Source organism: Trichosurus vulpecula, chromosome 5 (assembly GCF_011100635.1).
Source record: "Trichosurus vulpecula isolate mTriVul1 chromosome 5, mTriVul1.pri, whole genome shotgun sequence".
NCBI lineage: Eukaryota > Metazoa > Chordata > Mammalia > Diprotodontia > Phalangeridae > Trichosurus > Trichosurus vulpecula.
The window spans coordinates 253,513,027-253,537,132 of NC_050577.1; the positions used below are offsets into that span (position 1 = coordinate 253,513,027).

Consider the following 24,106-nt stretch of genomic DNA (forward strand, 5'->3'; position numbering starts at 1 on the left):
TATAGTAAGAGGAGAAGTACATGATGAGGTTGGAAAAGAGAGGTTGGTTACAGGCTTTAGAAGACAAATGGAGGATTTTATATTTAATTCTATAGGCAATAAGAGTGTGTGTGGTGGCGGGGGGCGGGGCGGTTATTCAAGGAGGACTAGCTTCTGGTTGAGGTCTTGCTGAGCCCCGTTCGGGGCTACTCATCCACCTTTGGTGTCCACCTGGCCCTCAACTCTTACCTCTGGCTCCAAAAAGCTGTAGCATGTGTAGGGGCCACACCACACTAAACTGTCTCAGCAGATGGGCTAAACTAGGTGGAGGGTAACTGACAGGCGACTTGGGGGTGTCTACCCAAGCCATGTGAAGACCCCCTCAGAATGGGTAGATGAGGAAAATTTGTTCCAACGACATCGAAGATGCCAAAGTCATGCACTACATCCTGGGCCATTGTTAGTCACCTTGACTTTTGTCTTTCCACTGGATTTTGATGACTCTGGAAAAGAGAGCCTGATGACTTTGTGCAACTCTGTCTCTCTAAAATTCAATTCATGCATGAGTCAGGATACCAGTCTGTGATATCATTGGTTCTTTTTGAAAATGAAGGATGAACAGCAGAGAAAATAGGGAGCTTCTGGAGAAGGGAAAGTCTTGAGGCAGGGAGGCCGTTAGAAATGTCCAAATGAGAGCTTGTGAAGAATGGGTGGGTCCTGTGAAGAATGAGTCCAATGCGAGAGATGTTGCGGAGATACAAATAGTAAGATTTGGCAGCTGATTGGGTGTGTAGGGTGACAGAAAGTGAGCAGAAGAGGAAACCTAGGAGTCTGGAGCAGGTGATAGAACACTGGGATTGAAGTCAGGGCTGCCTGGGTTCAGGTGCCACCTCTAGCACTTAACTAGCTGTAGGAACATATTTAACTTCTCTGAACTTAAGGCAGCCTTTTCCTTTACTCTCCTCTGCCCCAAAATGCATATGTCAATGGAGGAAGTTCCCACATTGAAAAAACCCACAGGTTCTTTTCCTTGAATATCACTCTTAGAAAAGGCATTTCTTGATCCTCCTAAAACTCAAGTACTTTGTCTCCAAGAAGAAAGTTTAAAAAAAGGCTTCAGGAAATCAATATCCAAAATATTTAAGTGCTGAGTGATTATACTATCCAATGGTAGCAGAACACGTAAGAGGGCTAAGATTCTATTTTGTAAGTGGCCAAATATTTAGACAATATCTGGATAGGCAGAGAAGGTTGATATATGTTAAAATGTATATATGTATAAACATACAAATTCAAGAAAAAAAATGAATTCCCAAGACATCCAAGTAGTTTAGTCAGCAGCCAAGAGGATTTTAGTTCTTCAAAACTGCTTAATTTTTGCAGCCACTAGACATTGCATGAAACCATCACAATTTACAGAAAACTTTAATTAAAATTCAACCATCCTGACTGGGTGAAGTGATAGGAAGTAGTCTTTCTTTTTCTTCCCCGTCATCAAAAAATTATCGATTGATGTATCTTCAGTCCTACTATTTTGGCCACTGACGTTTCTCTTTGATGGGACTGAATCTTAGCATTCTTTTCCTCATTGGATTCATCTTCTCTGCCACCTAGATTTGGCAGTTAGGTTTGCAGTAGAAAGAACATTGGTATTGGCATCAGGAAGATTCATCATCATGAGTTGAAATCTGGCTTCAGATGCTTACAGATATGTGACCCTGGGCATGTCACTTAACCCTGTTTACCTCAGTTTCCTTATCTGTAAAATAAGCTGGAGAAGGAAATAGCAAACAACTTGAGTAACTCTGCCAAGAAAACCCCCCAAAAAGGGGTCATGAAGAGTTGACACATCTGAAATGACTAAACAACAAAAATCACCTAGATCAGGGGATCCTAACTTTTTTTTTATCACAGATCCCATTGGCAGTGTGGTGAAACCTATAGATTTCTCAGAATAGCATTTTTAAAAAAATTCACAATTGAATCAAATGCTAAATTTCTGTTAGAGGTCAGTGAAAATAAAGTTGTGATTCCCACCCCCTCCCATCTTTGTTTACAGATTCCCTGAAATATATCCAATGACCCTAGGTTAAGAATCCAGATCTAGAGGTTTAGAAATTAATGCTTGAAGAGACACAATACCTTCCCCAAAATGCTTGGTGTAACACACTGCCAGTTCACCTGCTCTAATGAACCTAATGCACAGTGGTTTTCTGTTTCAGTACCAATGAACACCAGTATGGCTGGGAGGGCCTCTTGGTGTTTTATGTCTCTCAATCTCAAAAGCAGTGTCCTGGATGCTGAGGAATATTGACATTCCTGATCAGCATGACCTGTTGCTTTTCTACCCTGACCAATGTAAAAGTATGTTACAAAAATTAGTATATGGGCTCCGAAGTGGAAAAAAGATGTGAGGTACTGACATAATATATCTGGAAGATGTCAGTCCAGAGATAGAGGCCTTTCACAATCCAGGGCTTAAAATGTATAAGCAAACACCTGGAAAATAAAAGAAGCTTCAGCTAAGGAGGTCATACTTTTTTTTTCTTTTTTACAGTCAAGGTAAGTTTCTTGCTAGCTTTAGTTTTTGCACACATCCCAAGAAAAGTTTATGATTATCTGGGTTAATGGTCCAGAAATCTTCAGCAAAGAAAGACAAAGTGATGCTATACTGCCTTCCTAGCCTCTCAGCCTCCAGAGGTCATGGTGTTTCATTGTTATTTCAAACCCAACACATCCAAAGCAGGTATCATCATCTTCCCTCCTAAGAAAATCTCCTTTTTGATTTCACCATTTCTGCCAAAGGCCCCTAGAATTCACACCATTCTATCATTGACTGAGCATGACCTTTGATGAATCTCCCTTCCTTTCTTCATCCCTTCCCTTCTTTCTTCTTCATCTATAACGTTGGACTAGATAATGTCTAAGCTAGAACCAAGCTCCAGATTTCTGATTGTATACTCAGAATTGAAACTTGAGAATAGGCCATGAGTCTTTCATCTTCTTTATCCCTCTTGTACAAGTTCAGTGGATTCTTCTTTGAAGATATTTATGGCATTCATATTTTCCTTTTTCATTTCTAGTGCTATTATGTTAGTGCCAGTCTTTGTCATCTCATCTCTGGGTTACAGGTAGAAACCATGATCCAAGTAGAAAAACTGGATTTCTAGTCAAGGTTTTAGGTGTGGAATTTGGTTCTGGTTGTCTGTGTGACCTTATTCCAACAGGCTTCACATCTCTAGGCCATTGCTTTCTCTCTCTCTTTTTTTAACTTAATTGCTTTTCAATGACCAAAACTCTATTTTCTGTCCCTCCCACTTCCACTTTTTTCTCCTATTGAAAAAAGAAATTTCTGAACTTTTCAGCCATCCAGGCAACCACCATCATTCCAAGAATCAAGCTCTCTCACACCCAATTAGTTACCAAATGTTATTTCTTTCTAAACCACATACCTTGAGTATATCCCCTTCTTTCTATTCATCCAGTGACTACCCTACTTCAGACCCTCTTTAGTTCTCTCCTAGACTACCGGAATATTGGTCTAATTGATCCCTGCCTCATTTCTCCCCATTCTTAATCCACCCTCCACAGAGCTGCCAAAGTGATTTGCCCAAAGCACTTGACCATTTTAGCCATTCTCCCCATCCAGTAAATTCCAGTGGCTCCCTATTACCTGTAGGATTAAATATAAACCCTTCTGTTTAGCATGCAAAGGTCTTCACAGTTTGGCCCTTTCCTCTCTTTCCAGCCTTCTTAAACATTACTCCCCTCTCCACACCCTTCTTACTGTCCAGCCATATTGTCCTTCTCCGCTGACTGGTCCCGGTGTCTAGAATGCTCTCTCTGCTCTGCCTTTTGGAGTCCCCGGCTTTCTTCAGGATTCAGGTCCAATGCTACCTCCCTCCTTCAGGAGGTTTTCCCAATCCCCCAGCTATTGGTGATAAGAAGGTTATTTTTTCATCTACTGTGCATGCATCTTGAATGTGCCTATTTGTACACACATTGTTTTCCTGCCCCATTAGAATGTTAAGCTCCTTGTGGACAGGGACTTTTTTTAAACATCCCTATCATAGCACCTAGCACAAATGTCTAATAAATGTGGTGTTTATTTCTGATGTGGGTATGGGGAGCCCCATCTGCTGCTTCCCTGATTTGAATCATTTTTAAAAGGTATTGGGGAGTGATGGATGATGTTATTTAGTTTAGAATGAGTGAATAGCTCCCCCTCTTTAAAAAAATGCTTATAGTCGTTTCTACTGAGCATAAGGAAGCATTTTTTCTTCATTACCCAGTATTGTAAAATGCTAGTTATAGTGTTGCTGGTGTGATGGTGAATTGTTATAAGCCTACAGATATTATCCTAATGTGCGTGTTTGCTGTTTTCCCCAATTAGTCATGGTGTATTAAAGTGAGCACAATCTTTTCTCATCTTTTGGCAGCTATTTCTGCTGAAATGCTCACAACCACATTAAAAGAATGGCGATTGCATATATTCAGATCTGGAAACTGAGAATATGGGGAAAAGCTGAATAAATGACGCAGAGAGAAAGGCAACCCCTATATCAGACTATAATAGTTTTAAGAGCTTAAGATTTAAGAAATGGTTCTCCAGCCTCAGGCTTTCCTGAGCTTTGCTGAAGATTCCAAGCTGTGAATAGAACTGAGTGTCCATCCTACTTTTGGATAATCCTTTGGTCTATGGAATGTGGATTTGAAAAAAGATTAATGGATACAATAAAACTCTAGATTTCTTATTTGGATAATAGTCCACGGTTGATATGCCACCTGTTGACAATATGGTATAGATGCCCACTTAATCGACTGTTAATATAATGGTTAATATAATGGTTCATAAGTGGCTTCTAAAATTGCGAAATGCTTGCAAATCACCTTGGGAAATGAATTATTTAGAGGGGCTGAAATCCATAAGTGAGACGTGAAAAAGACTACCCAGATTTTAAATGCCATCTTTTTGAGACTGACAGTCACTTTGACATATGTATCATTTTCATTTAATGCTGTTTCCTGAGGACTCTCTGGGCATCAGATTGTGTAGCAAGCATCTCAGCATCTTGAAAACACTTGGCTATGGTACTGATCTCTCTATGCTTGCAGTCCTGGAAGTAGAACAATTGAAATCAGCATTACTACAGTGGAAGTAGCAGTTATTTGGGGAATATTCCTTTATAGTTGGCAATGATTCAGACTTTGAATCATAGGTTCAAATTTCCAAAAGTTTCTAGTTCATAACAGCAAACATTTATGTGGCAGTTGTAGTTTGCAAAAATCTCCCCCCGAAGGGAAGGGATTAAGCATTTGTTAAGCCCCTATTCTGTTGCAGGGCTCTATACCAAGTGCTTTGCAAATATTACCCCATTTGGTCCTCACAACAACCCTGGGGGTGTTATTATCACCCCATTTTTACAGTTGAAGAGACTGAGGCAGACAGGTTAAGTGATTTGCCCAGGGTCACATAGCTACTAAGTGTTGTGTCTAAGACTAGTAGAACCCAAGTTTTTTGACTCCTAAATCCAGAGTACTTTCCACTATGTCCTCTTATTAAAGAGTATTGTATGCACCATTCGTATGTCTAGTTGGATTGGCCCAAAGCAAAAATATTATGTATTGTATAGCTACAAAGACAAGAGTAATTGTTTATATGTAAATTCTGTTTGTTCTTTTTAGTATTTGCTACTATTAATTTACCACTAACTCTATAATTCAATGATGTCTTTGATCGATAATATCCAATGTCATTGGTTTCTTCCATCCTCTCTCTACCTGTAATAATCAAAATCATATAACTAAGCAAAAGGGTGCTATATTTTCTGTAAAAGTCTCTGGGCTTCTGTTTCCCTCTAGGCTGGATGGGCTGCCTCCATTGGGTATGTGGTACTTTGCTTTTTGCAGAGGGTAGAGTTTAGCGTAAGGCCTTTAGAGAGAGCACTAATGGCATCCATCAGTACTTTTTATGTATAATAAGTATAATATAATAATAATAAGCAATAATTGAGTTGCTGCCTGGTAGTTGTACCCTAAAGTTTTTATATATTTAATACTTTTAGAAAAAAAACAAAGACAATTGAATGGATCAGGCATCAAGGCTGGAAACATTTGGGAATTCCCTAGAAATATCTACATTATTTGATTTACAGTTGGGCATACATTGGTGCTTTTTCTTTTATCTCAGTTACCGCATATGGCAAAATTCTCATTTTTTCACCTATAAGAATAACATTTCCCTTCTCATCTCATCACTAGTAAACCTGTGGGAGCCAGTGAAACCAAGAGAATAAACATATTCTTTCCAGTGTATGTACTAACTCAAAAAGTCAGAATATTAATTTTTATAAATTATACCAGAATGCAAAAATCATTAAATTTGATTTGCAAAGGGATTTCCTACCCAAGGTTGTTCTCAGCTTTATTATCAAGATTGCTTTCTGTTACTACCTACCAGAGCAGACTTTTCTGTTTACCATGTGCTTGGCAAGCAATATTATTTTATTTCCTCTGAGGTGAAGAAAATAGTATAGATAGTCTGTCATTTCTCCAAGGAAAGTCATACTTTTTGCTTCAGATAGGAAATGGTGAAGGTAAAATACCATTTCTAAACAACAGTAAGTTGAGTATGCCTAATTTAACAGGGAAGCAGAAGGCTGAGAATTTTTTTCCTTTTTTGAAAAAATATACTTTAAACGTTCATTAAAAAAATTAAATTCCAATACTCTCCCTCCCTCTAACTTCCCACCCATTGAGCAGGCAAGCAATATGATGTCTGTTACACAGGTAAAGTTATGCAAAATATATATCCATATTAGCCATGTTACACTATCTGTGGAAGTGAATAGCATTTTTCGTGTGAGTCCTTGAGTCATGTCTTAGATCATTGTCTTAATCAGAGTAGCTAAGTCTTTCATAGTTGATGACAATATTGCTGTTACTGTATATAATGTTTTCCTCGTTCTGCTCATTTCCATTTGCATCAGTTCATACAAGCCTTCTCAGGTTTTTCTGAAACCATCCTGCTTGTCATTTATATAGTATTCTATCACAGTCACATACCACAACTTGTTAATTTCCCAATTGATGATCTCTTCAATGACCAATTCTTTGCCACCACAAAAAAAGAGCTACTATAAATATTTTTATACCTATAGATCTCTTTGGTCTCATTAGGATATAGACCTAGTAGTGGTTTTACTGGGTCAAAGGGTACACACAGTTTGATAGCCCTTTGGGCGTAGTTCCAGATTGTTCATCAGAAAGTTCGGATCAACTCACAACTCCACCAGTGGTGCATTAGTATCCCTACTTTTCCACATTCTCTCCAGCATTTGTCATTGTCCCAGTCTGTTGTGTCAGCCAATCTAATAGATGTGAGGTGTGGTCTCTCAGAGTTGTTTTAATTTGCATTTTTCTAATCAGTAGAGCATTTTTATATGTCTTTTGATAGCTTTGATTTCTTCTTCTAAAAACTACCTGTTGATATCCTTTGACCATTTATGAATTGGGGAATGGCTGTTATCTTTTATAAATTTGGCTCAGTATCCTATATAGTTGAGAAATGAGGCCTTTATCAGAGACATTTAGTGTAAGCAGTTTCCTGCTTTCCTCTTAATTTTGGCTGGGTTGGTTTTCAAACCTTTTAATTTCATTTAACCAAAATTATTTTACCTCCTGTGATCCTTTCTCTCTCTTGTTTGGTCATAAGCTCTTCCCTTTTTGATAGACCTAACGAGTAAATTTCCCCATGCTTCCTTAATTTACCTATATTACTTTTTATGTTTGTCATTTACCCATTTTGACGTTATTTTGGCATAGAGTATGAGATGTTGAGCTACACTTAGTTTCTGCTATGCTGCTTTCCAGCTTTCCCAGCAATTTTTGTCAAATGATGACTTCTTGGATCTTTGGGTTTATCAAACAGTAGATCATTATGATAATTAGCTACTATGTATTATATACCTAATCCATCTCCCTGATCAACCACTTTATTTCTTAGCCAGTACCAAATTGTTTTGATAATAACTGCTTTGTAATATAGTTTGAAATCTGTTGCTACAAGTCTGTCTTCCTTCACATTTTTTTGTTTATTTTAAAGGGAATTTTTATTTGTTATATTCTTTTTTTCTTTTTTTTAAATTATTATTTATTTATTTAATATTTTTAGGTTTTAGCATTGATTTCCACAAGAGTTTGAATTACAAATTTTCTCCCCATTTCTACCTCCTGCCCCACTCCAAGATGGCATATATTCTGATTGCCCTGTTCCCCATTCAGCCCTCCCTTCTGTCACCCCACTCCCCCCATCCCCTTTTCTGTTACTTTCTTGTAGGGCAAGATAGATTTCTATGCCCCATTGCCTGTGTATCTTATTTCCTAGTTGCATGCAAAAACTTTTTTTGAACATCTGTTTTTAAAACTTTGAGTTCCAAGTTCTCTCCCCTCTTCCCTCTCCCCCACTCTCCCTAAGAAAGCAAGCAATTCAACATAGGCCACATGTGCATCATTCTACAAAACCCTTCCACAGTACTCATGTTGTAAAAGACTAACTATATTTTGCTCCTTCTTATCCTATTGCCCTTTATTCAGTTTTCTCTCTTGACCCTGTCCCTTTTCAAAAGTGTTTGCTTTTGATTACCTCCTCCCCCATCTGTCTTCCCTTTTTTATCTCCTTCCTCCTTCTTTCCTGTTTTTGTTGCCTGTTCATGTTCCCAGCCAACTACTTGACCCTTGAGCTTTTCGTCGGGGTATGACTGCTTGTAGTGTAGAGAGTACTTTGTCCCAAGCTTGAGGGGCTGTGCTGTTGTTTTCAGAGCTATTTCTACACAGCAAGCTCTGCCACACCAGTGCTCCTCCTCCCCCAAGAACCACCAACCCAGACTGCAGCTCAGATCTGAGCAGGCTCTGCACTCCAGCTCTGATCCACCACATAATTCCTCCCACCAGGTGGGCCTGGGGCCAGAAGCAACTGCAGCCATAGCTCTGGAAGCAGCCTCAGAGCTGCACCACCTCCGCTGCCCCCAGGGTGGTGGCTGAACCCTGAACTCCTTTCACTTAGTCCCCGCAGTTTTTCCCACTAACCTTCTCTGTTGTCTTTGGTGTTTGTGGGTTGAGAAGTCTGGTAACTGCTGCAGCTCACTGATTCAGGGTGCTAGGGCACGCTCCAGCCGGCTCCTGGTCTGGTTGGTCCTGGCACAGCCCACACTGGGCTCTGCTCTGCTCCCAGCTCCGTGCGATAGACCTTACCCAGAGACTATCCAGGCTGTCCTGGGCTAGAGCCCTGCTTCCCTCTGCTATTTTGTGGGTTCTGCAGTTCTAGAATTTGTTCAGAGCCATTTTTATAAGTTTTTAGAGGGACCTGGCGGGGGAGCTTAAGGCCAGTCCCTGCTTTCCAGCCACCATCTTGGCTCTGCCACCCCCCCTTCACATTTTTTCCATTGATTCCCTTGATATTCTTGACCTTTTGTCTTCCAGATGAATTTTGTTGCTATTTTTTCTAGCTCTATAATTCTTTCGTAGTTTTGTTAGTATGGCAGTGAATATTAATTTCATTAGAATTGTCATTTTTATTATATTGGCTTGTCCTTTCCCTGAGCAATTAATGTTTCTCCAATTGTTTTGATGTCTTTGTGTGAAAAGCATTTTGTAATTGTATTCATATAGTTTCTGTATTTGTCTTGGCAGGTAGATTTTGTCTTGTCTGCAGTTATTTGAAACAGAATTTCCCTTTATATCTCTTTCTGCTGGATTATGTTGGTAATATGTAGAAATGCTGATGATTTTTATGGATTTGTTTTATAACCTGCAACTTTGCTAAAGTTTTTAGTTATTTCATCTGATTTTTTTAGCTGATTCTCTAGGGTTCTCTTAAATACACCATCACATCCTCTCCAAAGAGTGAAAGTTTCATTTCCTTATTGCCTAGTCTAATTCCTTCCATTTCTTTTTCTTCTCTTATTCCCACGTAGCTAGCATTTCTAATACAATATTGAATAATAGTGGTGATAACGGACATCCTTGAAAAGGCTGAGATTTCTAGAGTACATTTTCTGTGTAATAATCTATATTTCTCAAGCTATATTTAACTAAGCATTGGACAGAGTGTCTTATGCTAACCATTCTGGACAAGATGTGGGCTAAATGATAGGAGAGCTAAGCAAAATCAGAAAGGATTGCACAGTCAATGCTAAGAGTACCTGATTCATAGGCCAATGTTGATTTACAAGAAAGTGTCTAGGAGGGTGCTAGATGCTCTTTGACCTTTATATTATTAGTCTTAGAAGAAATGATAGATGGAACGCTTTTGAAATTTGAAGATGATGGGAAGGTGGGGACCTTAGGGGGACACACTGGATTCAAAAAGGTATCAGAATTATAAGCCAAATATAGTAAGATGGAATTTTAATGTGGCAAATCAGACTTGAAGATAATGGGAAGGTGGGGATCTTAGGGGGACACATTGGATTCAAAAAGGTATCAGAATTATAAGCCAAATATAGTAAGATGGAATTTTAATGTGGCAAATCAGACTTGAAGATAATGGGAAGGTGGGGATCTTAGGGGGACACGTTGGATTCAAAAAGGTATCAGAATTATAAGCCAAATATAGTAAGATGGAATTTTAATGCGGCAAATCAGACTTGAAGATAATGGGAAGGTGGGGATCTTAGGGGGACACACTGGATTCAAAAAGGTATCAGAATTATAAGCCAAATATAGTAAGATGGAATTTTAATGTGGCAAATCAGACTTGAAGATAATGGGAAGGTGGGGACCTTAGGGGGACACACTGGATTCAAAAAGGTATCAGAATTATAAGCCAAATATAGTAAGATGGAATTTTAATGCGGCAAATGCAATATTCTACACTTGGGTTAAAGAATCAACTTCAAAGTAATAATAATAATAATGATAATAGCAGCTTATATTTATAAAATGGTTTAAAGTTTGCAAAGCACTTTGCATATATTATCCCATTAAGTCATTGCACCAACCTTGTGGAGTAGGTGCTATTATTATCACTCTCATTCACAAATAGGGAGACTGAGGCTGAGAGAGAGATTAAGTGCCTTTTCCAGGTCACACAGCTTGTAACTGGATTTGAATTCAGGTCTTCCTTACTCAGTGTCTAGCTCTCTTATCTAACTGCAGAACAAGGGTAGAGTCATTAATCAAGTATCTATGGAAAAAGATCTGGGCTAGAGGATGTCAAGGGACGTTGAGTCTAAAGTGAGTCAGTAGTGTGATATGGCACCTAAAAATGATTGCTATCCTAGGGTTCATCGAGGGAGGCGGGGTCTCCGCTCTGAGAGATGTAGTAGTCCTGATGACTCTTCTTCAGTCAAGCCCTGTCTGCAGTAATCTGTTCAGTTCTGGGTCTCCATTAATTAATAATCAAATCCACAGGAGCGTAACAAAGACAATAAGGAGGACTGCAGATCATCTCATTTGAGAGTGAGCAGAAGGAATTTTCACTAGCCTGGAGAAAAGAAGACTTAGTGGGGCATGAGAGTCATGTTCACCTTTGAAAAGCTGTCCCATACAAAAGGGATTAGATTTGTTTTGCTTGTTTACCTGAGGGCATAATTAAGAATAATGGGAGGAAGGTGTAGAAGGGAATTTAAAGTTAGATGTGAGCTCCATGTTTCCTAAAGCTAAGAAACACTTTAAGACTGGGAAAGTTGTTCAAGAGTAGAATGGGTCCCTTTTGGGAGGGTGGAAGTTTTCTCTCTTTAGAGCTCTTTAAGCATAAGATAGGATGGCCCCTTGTTGGGGATGTTATAGAAGGATGTACTGGTTTCACTAGATGGCCTCTGGGTGCCCTTCCACCTGTGAAACTGTGATTCTGTTAAATAAATATTGATTAGGCATCCACTAAGTACTGGGCCTTTTGAGAGGCCCTGGGAGACAAATGATCTCTACCTTCAGGAAGGTTACAACCTATTAAACACACGAAAAAACAATCAACAACATGCATTGACAGTTGCATACGGCCTCATCTGACCTCTTCCTCTTTCATTCGGCTGCCTCATTTCAGCTTTTACAAGGTGAAATCCTTGTCTTGAATTTATAGTTTCACCATCGACTCTCCTTCTTAACAATCATTGATAAAATTAGAGGAGATAGACTCAGGAAAACTTTTTTTTTAAATTGACTAATGCTGAATATCAAAAGGAAGCTTTTGATTGAGTGCTAGGTCACCAAACATTCATTAAATGTCATGACTCGTCTGTTCCTTCCAACTAGAAACCCCTCTCTGGAAGTCCTTCATGAATCTCACATTCTATTTATGAATTAACCCATCTACTACTTGTTTGTACATCATTGTCTATGTATTGTCTCTGCCATCAGACTGTGTAAGCTCCTTGATGGCAGGGGCTTTGTTTTTTTTTTAAACTTCGCTTTGTATCTCCAGCACTTAGCTCATAGTAGGCACTTAATAAATGCTTATTGACTTACATATTCAAAATGGAGCTTAGTGTTTTCGTCCCTAAACTTGTTTGTCCTATTCATTCTCCTTTATTGATGGTAATACCATCCTCCCAGCAAAACCTCAGTCTTATTTTTCCTTCTCCCTTACCATCTACCAGTCAGTGAATGAATGAATGAATGACTACAAAAGTATCTATTAAGCACTTACTACATACAGAGCACTATGCCAAGCATTGAGGTTACCAATGGAAGAGTCAAGGAACCCCCATTCTAATTAGTGGGGGAGACCACACATAGAGGAGGTTTCAGCGGCAAGTCAGATGGTTCTTTAGAATACTGTTGCAAGGCACATGATAATACATTTTCTCTAATGTAATTTCCACTGATCAAATCAAATACATTTTGACAGTGCCGGAGACATGATGTTGAAAACTTTCTTTTCTGGGTCTTCAGTATCTGTGATTGCTGAGTAGGTAGGGAGCTTTAGCCCCTGCAGAAGCAATTAATTGTGGGTCAGATCACCACGGGGATTACTTCTCTTGATTGTGGCTGCAGGACCTAGGTTGGAAGTAGGACTGGTGGTCTGGGAGGCACCACTCCTAGGGCTCTTGAACTGAATCCGCCTTTTGGTGGCAGTTCATCAATTGGGGTGTAGGGGGAGAGCACTAGCATTTATTTAAGCACCTACTGTGTGCCAGGCACTGTGCTAAGCACTTAACAATATCTCATTTGATGATTTTAGTGTTAGTGTTAGTGGTGGCAAGAAAGGTGGACCTCTTCTCCATGGTGATTGCCCCCCTCAGTGATGGCTGTGGGTCCCAGGCTGGAAGCAGGACTGGTGATGGGTAGGGCTGTGCTATTCCCAAAGTTCTTGGTTTCAGGGTCCCAAGTTGTTTATATTAGAGTCTGAAGGGAGCTCATCACTGAGAAGACAGGATGGGAGTTTGACTTGGCCTGGCACATACTTCCTCCTGTCTCTGAGGGAGAGAGTCCAGAAATGAGAAAAGAGACACACACAAATGCAGACACACATACTCACACACCCCAAGACACAGGCACACATGTAGAGACACAGGCAGACATACAGACATGCACAGAGAGAGGGAGAGACACAGGAACACACAGAGAGAAGGAATGTCACTGAGCTAAAGACAGAAACGTAGAGAAACATAGACACAGAGAGAGTATTATCTGTGTCTGAAAGAGAGAACACTGTAACAAGTAAGCACTGGAGTCTTGCTGCTTCAGGTAGATGGGCTTGCCTGCCCTGTAGGGTAAGCAGTATGTAGGGATGGCTTGCCTCTTTTCCACAAGAAGTGTTACCCCCCGATGGCTCCAAAGGCTAGGCTCAAAGCAGGACCGGTGGTCTGTGGGAGGCTCAGAGGTTCAGGGCCCTGGGCTGTCTCCATGGGGGTCTGAGGAAAGGAGGGAGCAGAGGGGATGATGGGAGTGAGGGAGGTTTGGAACTGCCAGGCACATCCCGCTTCCTCTCTCTCCCTCCTGGGGTCTCGCTCCCTTAGGTAATGAACTGCCAGTTCCTATTGATTCATTCACCACTCTGTTTCAGAACCTTATCACCCAGACTACTGCAAAAGCCTCCTACCAGGTTTCCCTGTCTCCCATCTCTCTATTGTCTGTACCTTGTACATGCCATGATAATGTCCCTCATTCGGATGTCTGACCATTGCGTTCAATTCAGAAATGTTGACTCTCCATTGCCTTTAGGACAAAGCATACCCTCATTAGGCCTGTATTTAGGACCCTCCATGATCTGTCTCCAACTTAATTTCTTTGCCTCCTTGTGCTCTGTATCCTGGCTAAAGTGGGGCTCCACGGTGCTCCTTCTGCATTTCACTTCCCATCTGCACCTGTACAGACCCCCCTCCTGACTCTCTCCTCATCTTTCATGTGATGACATTCTTCTCTTCAAGGGTCTGCTCAAGGGCCATCTTCTCCTTTATCCCTCCAGAGAAAGGGGATCTCATTTCTCTTTTTCATTCATTTATCTGGATCTCCCCGTGTTAATACCAGTTGAAGTCATAAAATACTCTTCCACCATCTGTCACAATAAGAAAGTAGTTTGAATTGGTGTGTGTGTGTGCGTGAGTGTGTGTGTGAGAGAGAGAGAGAGAGAGAGACAGACAGACAGACGGGAAGAGACAAAAACAGGGAGGGGGAGAGAGAGAGACGCACATTTTATATTTATTCTATTGTTGTTGTGTTCAACCACTTGTGACCCTATGGATGGGCTTTCTTGCCAAGATGCTGGAATAGTTTGCCATTTCCTTCAAGAGTGGATGAAGTGACTTGCCCAGGGTTACACAGCTAGTAAATGTCTGAGGCTGGATTTGAACCCAGATCTTCCTAACTGGAGACCTGGTGCTCTATTCACTGAGCCACCTTGCTGCCCATTTAGTGTGTGTGTGTGTGTGTGTGTGTGTGTGTGTGCGCGCGCGCATATATATATATATATATGTGTGTGTACCTCTTGTTTCCCTAATAAAATGGGGATTCTTTCATTTAAAAAAATTGCTTCCAATTTAACCAACAGGTGTGACCCATGCAATGGGGAGGCAGAGGACTAAACAGAGGAAATATGAATTAAAAGCTTTATAAACTGTTATTATAGTCAAATCTGCAACTGGCTCTGTAATGATTGCTGAAGTTTAAAAGTGCTTTGTGCTTAAGTTGGTACACACACATTTCACCATCGTTATTAATAAAATCATTTCTGTGTCAAAATAAAAACAAAATGTGTTTCCCCAGTTTTTAACATAGTATGTAGTTCATGGTAGGTATTTAATAAATTCTTGTTGGTTGAATGATTGCTCTGTCTTTTCTCTGCCTTTACCACATTCTACCTGGAATCCTACTTCTTGGTGTATATGTCACACCTCTCAATCTTCATAGCCTCATGGCCTTATATACTGCTTTCCATACAATAGGCACTTAATACATACTTAGGGCATCAAGTGGCCCCAGTAGATAGAGCACTGGGCATGGAGTCAGGAAGACTCATATTCCTGAGTTCAAATCTGGCCTCAGACCCTTACTAGCTGTGTGACTTACTTAACCTTGTTTGCCTCAGTTTCCTCATCTGTAAAATGAGCTGGAAAAGCAAATGACAAACCACTCTGGCATCTTGGCCAAGAAAACCCCAAATGGGGTCATGAAGAGTCTGACATGACTGAAAGACAACCAAACCACAATATATTGACTTGAGTTGAATATAATTGAATATTCAAAGAATGTTTTCTTAAACTAACTCCAGTTGCCTAAGCTGATTTAGAGTCAGGTCCCCTCTGGTTCAAACTTATGTTGATATCTTACTTTTTGTCTATTTTCCTCTCATCTTCTCACTTCCACCCCTTCCTCTAGAGGAAGGCTTAAAGGTTAAAACAATATGCAGTAGAAGAAAGGAATTTTATGTGTTGTGATGTCATAAATTGCACAATTCTGAAAAAAAAAACCAGACTGTTCACTTGTATGTTGTAGGATCAAAAAAGTGAGTATTCCTCTTGGTGTTTTCCATTGGTGTTCTCCACCAGATTAAAGATGACGTTGATTGTATTTTTAGCAGATAATGATGAGAATTTATAAAGAGAGAAAGAAGTAGGATAATATTAGGCACTGAATTCTTGGCCCGAGGTCTAGTAAGACACCTTGTAGACCGAAGTGTCTGCACCATAGGATACTAGTTGACTGTTGCCAAGCCTCTAGTTCACAGCCCTGTGTCCTGAGAATCTCCAACTGCAAAGGGCTCCACGGATCTCCTGCTAGTTTCCACAGTGTGATGTAATGGAAAGAACACTAGATTTCAAATCATATTTGAGTTCTGTCCCCTGACACTTACTAGGTCTGTAATTTCCCTGAGTCTCTGATCTGTAAAATGGAGATGATAATACTTTGCGACCCCTACCTCACAGTTGTGTGGAAAGTACTGCAAAGTGCTATATGACTATAGGTTACTCATATTCATTTGATCCTTGGTCTGCAGGTTAAAAGGAGCAGGAATCCTGCTCTGTTAGCTCTAACTTGGTGGGGCAGCTGTGTGGCACAGGAGATTGACCTAGATAGAGTCAGGAAGACCTGAGTTCAGACCCAGCATCAGACACCCAGCTATATGACCTTGGACAAGTCACCTAACCTTAGCTTCCTCAACTATAAAATGGGACCTTGGGCAAGTCACTTAACTGCTGTCTGTCTCAGTTTCTCCAGTTATAAAATGGGGATAACACTTTACCAATCAGAGTTGTTGTGAGGATCTAACAATATAGTATTTGTGAAGTACTTAACACAATGCACAGCACATAGAAGATGCTTAATAAATGCTATTTCCCTTACCTTTCCCTCCACCATCTCCGTTCTCTCCTCAGACTCTCTTAGATACAGTTGTTCTTGTCATGCCCCTGCTTTCTTTGCTTTTTATTCCTGATCATCATTTTCTGAACTACCTTCATGTTTTTCCTTCCCTAACAAAAACACTATTCCTGACACATTCCTATAATCTGTAGCATTTTAAGGTTAACAAAGGATTTTCCTCCTAATAGCCCCATAAGTATAGCATAAGTATTATCATCTCCTTTTTACAGATGAAGCTGAGACTCAGGGACATTTAATGACTTGCCAAGGTCATTCAGAGGTAGTTTTCAAATCCAGGTTTCCCAAAGCCAAGTCTGTGACTTTTTCCACTATGCTATTCTTGCTCTCAAAAGTACATTCACCGGGCAGCTAGGTGGCACAGTGGATAGAACACCAGCCCTGGAGTCAGGAGGACCTGAGTTCAAATTCAGCCTCAGATACTTACTAGCTGTGTTACCCTGGGCCAGTCACTTAACCCCAATTGCCTCAAAAAAAAATCATGCCCTGATTATCCTTGCCAGTGAAATCAGCAGCCTACCAATCAGAACCATTTTTATGTGTCTTTTATGCGCAAAGCATCAAAGAGTATATGTATTAGGCACAAATAACTGTGTGATCTTGGAGAAGTCCCTTAGTTGGTCTTATTTTCTCCATCTGTTAAATGAAGGGGTCCGATGAAAAGACCTCTAAATCTATGCTGCTATGCACATATTAACAGACATTAGAGTGATTTCTAGGTGCAGAAACCATCATTCCCTTTTAACTGAAATGTTATATACCTTTTTGTGTGTGTTTACAGTTTTTTAAAAAAGTAAAAAAGATGAATAGAAGTAAGTCCGCATTCTGAGAAATCCATGGCAAAGTCAGTGAAAACACTGAGTGCTTTCTCTCATGAATCTACAAAACCTTCTCTTCTGTTGAGTTGCAGCAAGAAAAGTAGTCGGGACTTTACCTCGAATGGCTCTGTCCTGTATAGAGATAGGATGTACAGCTCAGCAAGCGAGGCCCTCCAGGCCTACATTGATGATTTTGATCAAAGGAATGCTCCTAGTGATGTGAGCAACTCAAACGTTAATGTGACTCGGAAGCCCCCTGTGTCCACATTGTCCAACATTTCTCCTAGACCCAGCAACGGTACGCTTCCATTCTATGTTTCATGTATCTTCTTGTATGGATTTAGTTGATCTTGTAAGATATCCTACAGTTTGGTAAGCTTTCTCCATTTACTCTTTTTTTTCCTTCCATGACATAGGGTGGTTTTGAAATATTTGAATCTGAACTCTTTGGTAATTCAGCTACAATATTTCTCTAAACAGAATCCTTAGAAAAGTAGCAAAGGAGATGAAAGCAATGATCATGATAAGGCCTTGTCTTTCATCACCCTTCTCATTGTGTACTGGAAAGGATATTAGGCAGAATTTTAAAAATAATTATTTTAAATTCATGGAACAAGTGTTTCCAAAACACAGTACAATAAAAAAGATGATTGCATATGAAACTGCGAATCTACCATGTACAACTTGCTATTCCCTCAAAATATACAACGAAGTTATCATGTAAATTTATTTATTTTTTCTTTTTTCCTTCCCTCTCCCCTCCCCCAACCCTAGAGGTGGCTACCATTAGACACAAATAGGTGTAGATATGTAAAATTATTCTATACATACTTCTATTTATCATTTTCTCTGGATGCAGATAGCATCTTTCTTCATATGTCCTTTACTTTTAATTTGTGTATTTATAATAGTCAAAATGATTTAGTCACATGGGTTCTAGTCCCAGTTCTGGCCTAACCAACTGTGTGATGCAGAATAGTGTTTAACCAGCAAATTTACTAAACATTTCTTAAGCATATGTGTGAAGCAGTGTGACAGGGGAGGGCTCACAATTACAAATAACACAATGTCTGTCCTCCTAGACATCATCATATACCAAATATGTGGAATGAGATGTGTATATATGTATACATGTATATGTTTATGTCTAATTCCAAGACATTAAAAGATGTATTTCCCAAGGTCTTACATTCTGATGAGAGAGACAACAACATGTATATGTTACAAAGTGAGTTAGTAGAGAGGACTAGAACTGTTTTCCTTTTGTCTTTCTATCTCCAGTGCTTGCTTAACATGGTGTGTGGCACACAGTAGCCAAATAAATATAGTACTTGTCAATTGACTGATACGGGAGTTTTGTCTGTGTAGAATTTGATTTATATGGTAGTGGAAGAGATTGCTGAAGGAAGGAGGGTAGAGAGATGAGAAAAAGAAATAAAGGCCTTGGGAAACACGTATCTTAATGGGTTGAGATTCTTGTTGAGGCCCGGAAGAAAGAGACAGAGAAGTGGTCTAGAGAGGAATGCGAAAAACCAGGAGAGTGTTGTGCCACAGAATACAGAAGGAGGGAATAATGCTCAGCGATATTAAAGCTGCTGAGACTTCATGGGGAAAGAAGACTGAATATGGGCCATTACATTTGGTGATTAATGAGAACATTTTTATACGGTGGTGGTGGGGTCAGGGGAGAGTGTAAGGGGGCTAAAAATTATAACTGGAGTTGGGACTGAGTTATATCCATTTATACTAGAGGCCCCCTATTAAGCTATTCTCTTCCTAAATACATTCCTACTCTCTCCCACTACTCAGCCACCTACCCCATCACTTTTTTCTATCCACTCCATTCTCTAACATGATTATTTTGTCTTCCTTGTTCACTATCCCATTCACTCCCTTATTATAGTGCAACTTTCTTGGAGATATAACTTTGAAATTGTCAGTGTAATTTATTTTACTGCGGAAGAGCAGAACCAATCACTGTCCAACTTGATATAGATAGCTGAATATCCCTTAGAGAAAGATATAGTATAGGTGATAATGAGAAAAATACAATATAGGTGATAATGTTGGAAAAAATGACGTTTGTATGTTGCAATTTGAATATTTCTGTGAAAAGATAAAGATTTTCATTTATTGCAAAGTATATGGTAAATAGGCCAATGTGCCTTTTAACATTCTGAAATCCCATGTTTCTCACAGAAATGGGTGCTGTATTTTGTCAAGCTTCTTTCTGCATCTATTAAGATAATTTTATGATTTCTGTTGGTTTGTGATTTATGTAGTCAATTATGCTGATAGTTTTTCCTAATATTGAACCTGCCCTGCATTTTTAGTATGAATCCCACTTGGTCGTAGTGATCCTGGTGATTTATTGCTGTTTTCTCCTTGCTAGTATTTTATTTAAAATTTTTGCATCAGTATTCATTAGGGAAATTGATCTATAATTTTCTTTCTCTGTTTTGACTCTTACTGGTTTCGATATCAGCACCATACTTGTGTCATAAAAGGAATTTGGCAGGATTCCTTCGTTGCCTAGTTTGTCAAGTAGTATCATATCAAGTAATATCATATATATGATATTAGACTTATTTGTTCTTTAAATGTTTAATAGAATAAACTTGTGAATCCATCTGGCCCTGGGGATTTTTTCTTAGGGAGGAACCCCATATTTTCTAAAACAAGTGATGTTATTCTCATGATGGATTTTCTAATAGGTAATACATAGTAAAGATGAGTCAGTAAAGAACTTGCTACATTATTCACCATGCTGAATATGTTAAATATTCTTTACCCTACCTAAAAGACATATAAACTATATAATTTGTCTTTACCTGTTAAATGCTCGTAAGATTCTTCTACTTAGTATCTGAGGCAGCTAGGTGGTGCAGTGAATAGAGTGCTGGGCCTGGAGTCAGGAAGACTTGAGTTCAAATCTGGCCTCAGACACTTAATAGCAGGGTGACCTCACTTAACCTCTGTTTGTCTCAGTTTACTCGATTGTAAAATGGGGATATAATAGCACCTACATTGTGAAGATCAGATGAGATGATATTTACAAAGTGCTTAAACAGGGTGCCTGGAATATAGCACATACTATATAAATGCTTATTCCCTCTACATGTATATCTAGAAAGAAAATCTGAAATTCAAAATGAATAGCCTTTTAGGAAAAATTTTCAAGCCAAATCAATAGGCATTTATTTCTGAAAAATTGATGCAAATGCCCAGCTGCATTGTTAAATGGCATATTGTCATGATATGCAGTGGACTTAGGGGTCATGAGACTTGGAGTTTCACAAGTCGTAACAGATATTTGCTAGTCATATGACCCTGGGCAAGTCACTTAGTATTTCAGAGTTTCAGATGTCTCATGTGTAAATTGGGGGTGATAATTCTTCAACTGCCCTGCCTCACTAAATTCTCATGAGAAAAGCATCCTCTCACAGGACCCGTCCAGGACTGTACTGACTTACACATTATTTGTTGTTTAGTCATTTTCAGACATGTCTGACTCTTACTGATCCTGTTGGGGGTTTTCTTGGCCAAGATACTGGAGTGGTTTGCCATTTCTTTCTCCAGCTCATCTTACAGATGAGAAAACTGAGACAAACAGGCTTAAATGGACTTGACGACAGTCACACAGGAAATAAAGTAGGTGCTTAGTAAAGGTTTCTTGGTCCAATTTCTAGCCACTCAATCTATCACAGTGAGAGCTACCAGGGAGATTCAGGTTGCTAGAAGTATGCAGGGCAGTTACGAATCAAAAGCACTATATAAACATGAGTTATTATTATGGAAATAATTAAAGCTATGGACAATTCAGCATTTCAGAGGAGAAACTAAACAGAGATCCAATCATGCTCTATACATGAGACATATCCCTGCATATGGGGAGAATCATGCTTCTTTTTACTAAAATTTTTCTCCTCATAGTGTTTGACACAGGATAAACAAAGAGCTGGCGTGAAACTAGGTTTGGACTTGGTTTAAATAACAGCATTATAATTCATGCCACTGAAGGGCAAAGAATGCATCAAACTTTATTCAATATTGCTTCCATCTGTCATGCTGAAAATGTTATTCCCTGTAAGATTCCCTTGCAGAACAGGGAGGAAATTCATCCTTACGATTGTAGGGTCTTGCAGCTTGGACCTGCAGAGACTAAAATGCCTTGATTGTTCTTGTTAATGGACTTGGTATATTCCATTGGGCAGTTCATATAATATTATACTCTTGAGTTATGAACTCCATCAGGATTTCATTCTTGGTGTCTCTTCCTTTGAGTATTTATTGGATTACACATTTGTGGTAACATTGTGTGGCTTGGATTCTGGCTATCATCCTTCCTCTTTGTCTAATCCTGGGATTCTCACATTGTAATGCCTGAGTCTTCTTATTTGTCTGTGATGAGATTCTTTATTTTATCAGGGTTTTTTGAGGGGGTGAAGGCGGGGAAGAAGGGTACAGATTTGTGATTCCATAGAGGTGGGAATTTCCCATTGTTTATTATCCTTTCACTCATGCAGATCAACAGCTCTGATCCCCACAGTTCTGTGAGTTACAGTCTTAGAGAGTTCCTGTTGCACTGAAAAGTTAAGTGACTTAACCTAGAGGGTCACACAGTCAGTATATGTCAGAATCAGGACTAGGATCTGGGTCTTTGAGACTTCAAGGCCAAATCTCTCTCCATTATACCATATAGCTTTTTGTTATGAGTATAAAATACTGAACATTTTGAGAATTTGTTCTTAAGCTATAGTGCTTATATAGCATGCATATGAGTTAAATTCTCTCTGTGGGCTCTCCTTATCTAGTGGACATTATAGTTTCTCAGTATTTCCTTGAATATCCATTTTTGACACCAAAATTGCAGAAGGTTTGATAAATCCCCCTCCACTATTTTTCTCATGGGCAAGATCACTTTAGTTACAAAATTTCAGCACTGGTGTCTCAACTATTATATTTCTCCTTTTCCATGTAAAGACTTTTGCTGAAAATCACACCTGCTTTATCCTAAAGCTAGGAAGTAACTTGATTGAAACAAATCCATTATTGTGCTGCTGGTTTTAGCTGTTTGTGCTCTAGTTCTAGCTGCAATAGCTTAGAGTTTTCCGAGTAGAAATATTCATAATTCATATCTTAGTTGATGTGATTCATTATTTATTTGGGACTTAGAGAATCTATGGGGAATTCCTGTGTCATGCATCAAATAAGCCTTTTTTTCCCCTATGCACTTAAAGATGGCAGTGCTGATACTGATTACTCTTTGTGTGTGGTTGAAAAGATTGATACATGACTATTAAAGTAGCTTGCATTTGCAACCTGTGACCCAGAGCCTCCCAGGACTTGGGGTTTACAAAGACTGAATTCAATCCTGGGGGACAACCGCGAAAGGATACTTTTCTCTTCGGCTCGTTTGTCAATGCCTGGAGTTACTCCAGAATATTCTCTTAAGACAGCTTACCTTTTACTTGTTTCTCCAGATATAAATAACAGGGTTCCAACTGGCACCTCAGATACCTATGGGTAGGATGGCTTTTGTTTCACCCACCAGAGAGTATAGAAGACAGAGGACTCAAAGGAGCGTGGAAACAGAAACACATAAAATACTTAAGTTGCTCATCAGCTCCACCTCAAGCTATCCTTTGACATTTTTGGAGATCCTGGCTCCTCCTGAAGGACCACGGACAGTTCTTCCCAGATTTGTCTTATCATCCTATGGTTGGATTGCTCTTGGAAGCAAACTTTGGGGCGCTGCTGAATGAGCAGCCTTCCCCATCCATTCTTTGTTATCTAAATAACTCACTGGCTTTCTTGTCCAAGTAGAACATTCTCAGCAACTTTGTGACCTTTCTGTCTAAATGTCTGATTCCTGAAATCTCCTTTCTTTAGTGAGAAGGCTGCATTCTCTAATCACACTGCCTTAGGTCATTCAAAATTGCCCTTCATCTACAAAGGACTTCAAAATCCTCTGTTTTGTGTTTATAAAGTTCTTTGTAACCTACCCCTCCCTAGATTTCCTTCTTGGACCTTACACACCTCCATATACTCTTCAGTGCAATGACATTGGCTTCCTAGCTGTTCCTTGAATAAGAAACTCTTTTTCCTGATTCCAGGCAATTTCGCTGGCTGGTCCTCCATGCCTGGAATGTTCTCCCTCCTCAAGTCTGCTTCCTGGCTTCCCTTGCTTTCTTCAAGTCCCAACTAAAATCTTGCTTTCTACAGGAAGTTTTTCCTGACCTCCCTTAATTCTAGTGCCTTCTCTTTGTTGGTTATCTCCATTTTGTCCTGTCTGTAGCTGTATTTTGTTGTCTTTCCTATTGGACTGTGAACTCCTTGAGAATAGGGACTGTCGTTTTATCTTTCTTTCTATCCCCTTAACACAATGCCAGGTACCTTGTAGGCGCTTAATAAATTTTTATTGACTGGCACTTTCCATTACGCCTTGGGGCAAGTGTTCAAACGCATTTGCCTCTACCACATTCTTGGGC

General features: G+C 39.6%; 1 protein-coding gene across 1 annotated transcript in view; it reads left to right on the forward strand.

Moving 5' to 3' along the window:
* The first annotated feature begins 17,762 nt into the window (after nucleotides 1-17,762).
* GRIP1 (glutamate receptor interacting protein 1) overlaps nucleotides 17,763-24,106 on the forward strand; it is a 338,240-nt gene continuing 331,896 nt past the window's right edge. The window contains exon 1 of the mRNA XM_036760738.1: nucleotides 17,763-17,913. Coding sequence (XP_036616633.1) covers nucleotides 17,763-17,913 — 151 coding nt within the window. The remainder of the gene's footprint in view (nucleotides 17,914-24,106) is intronic.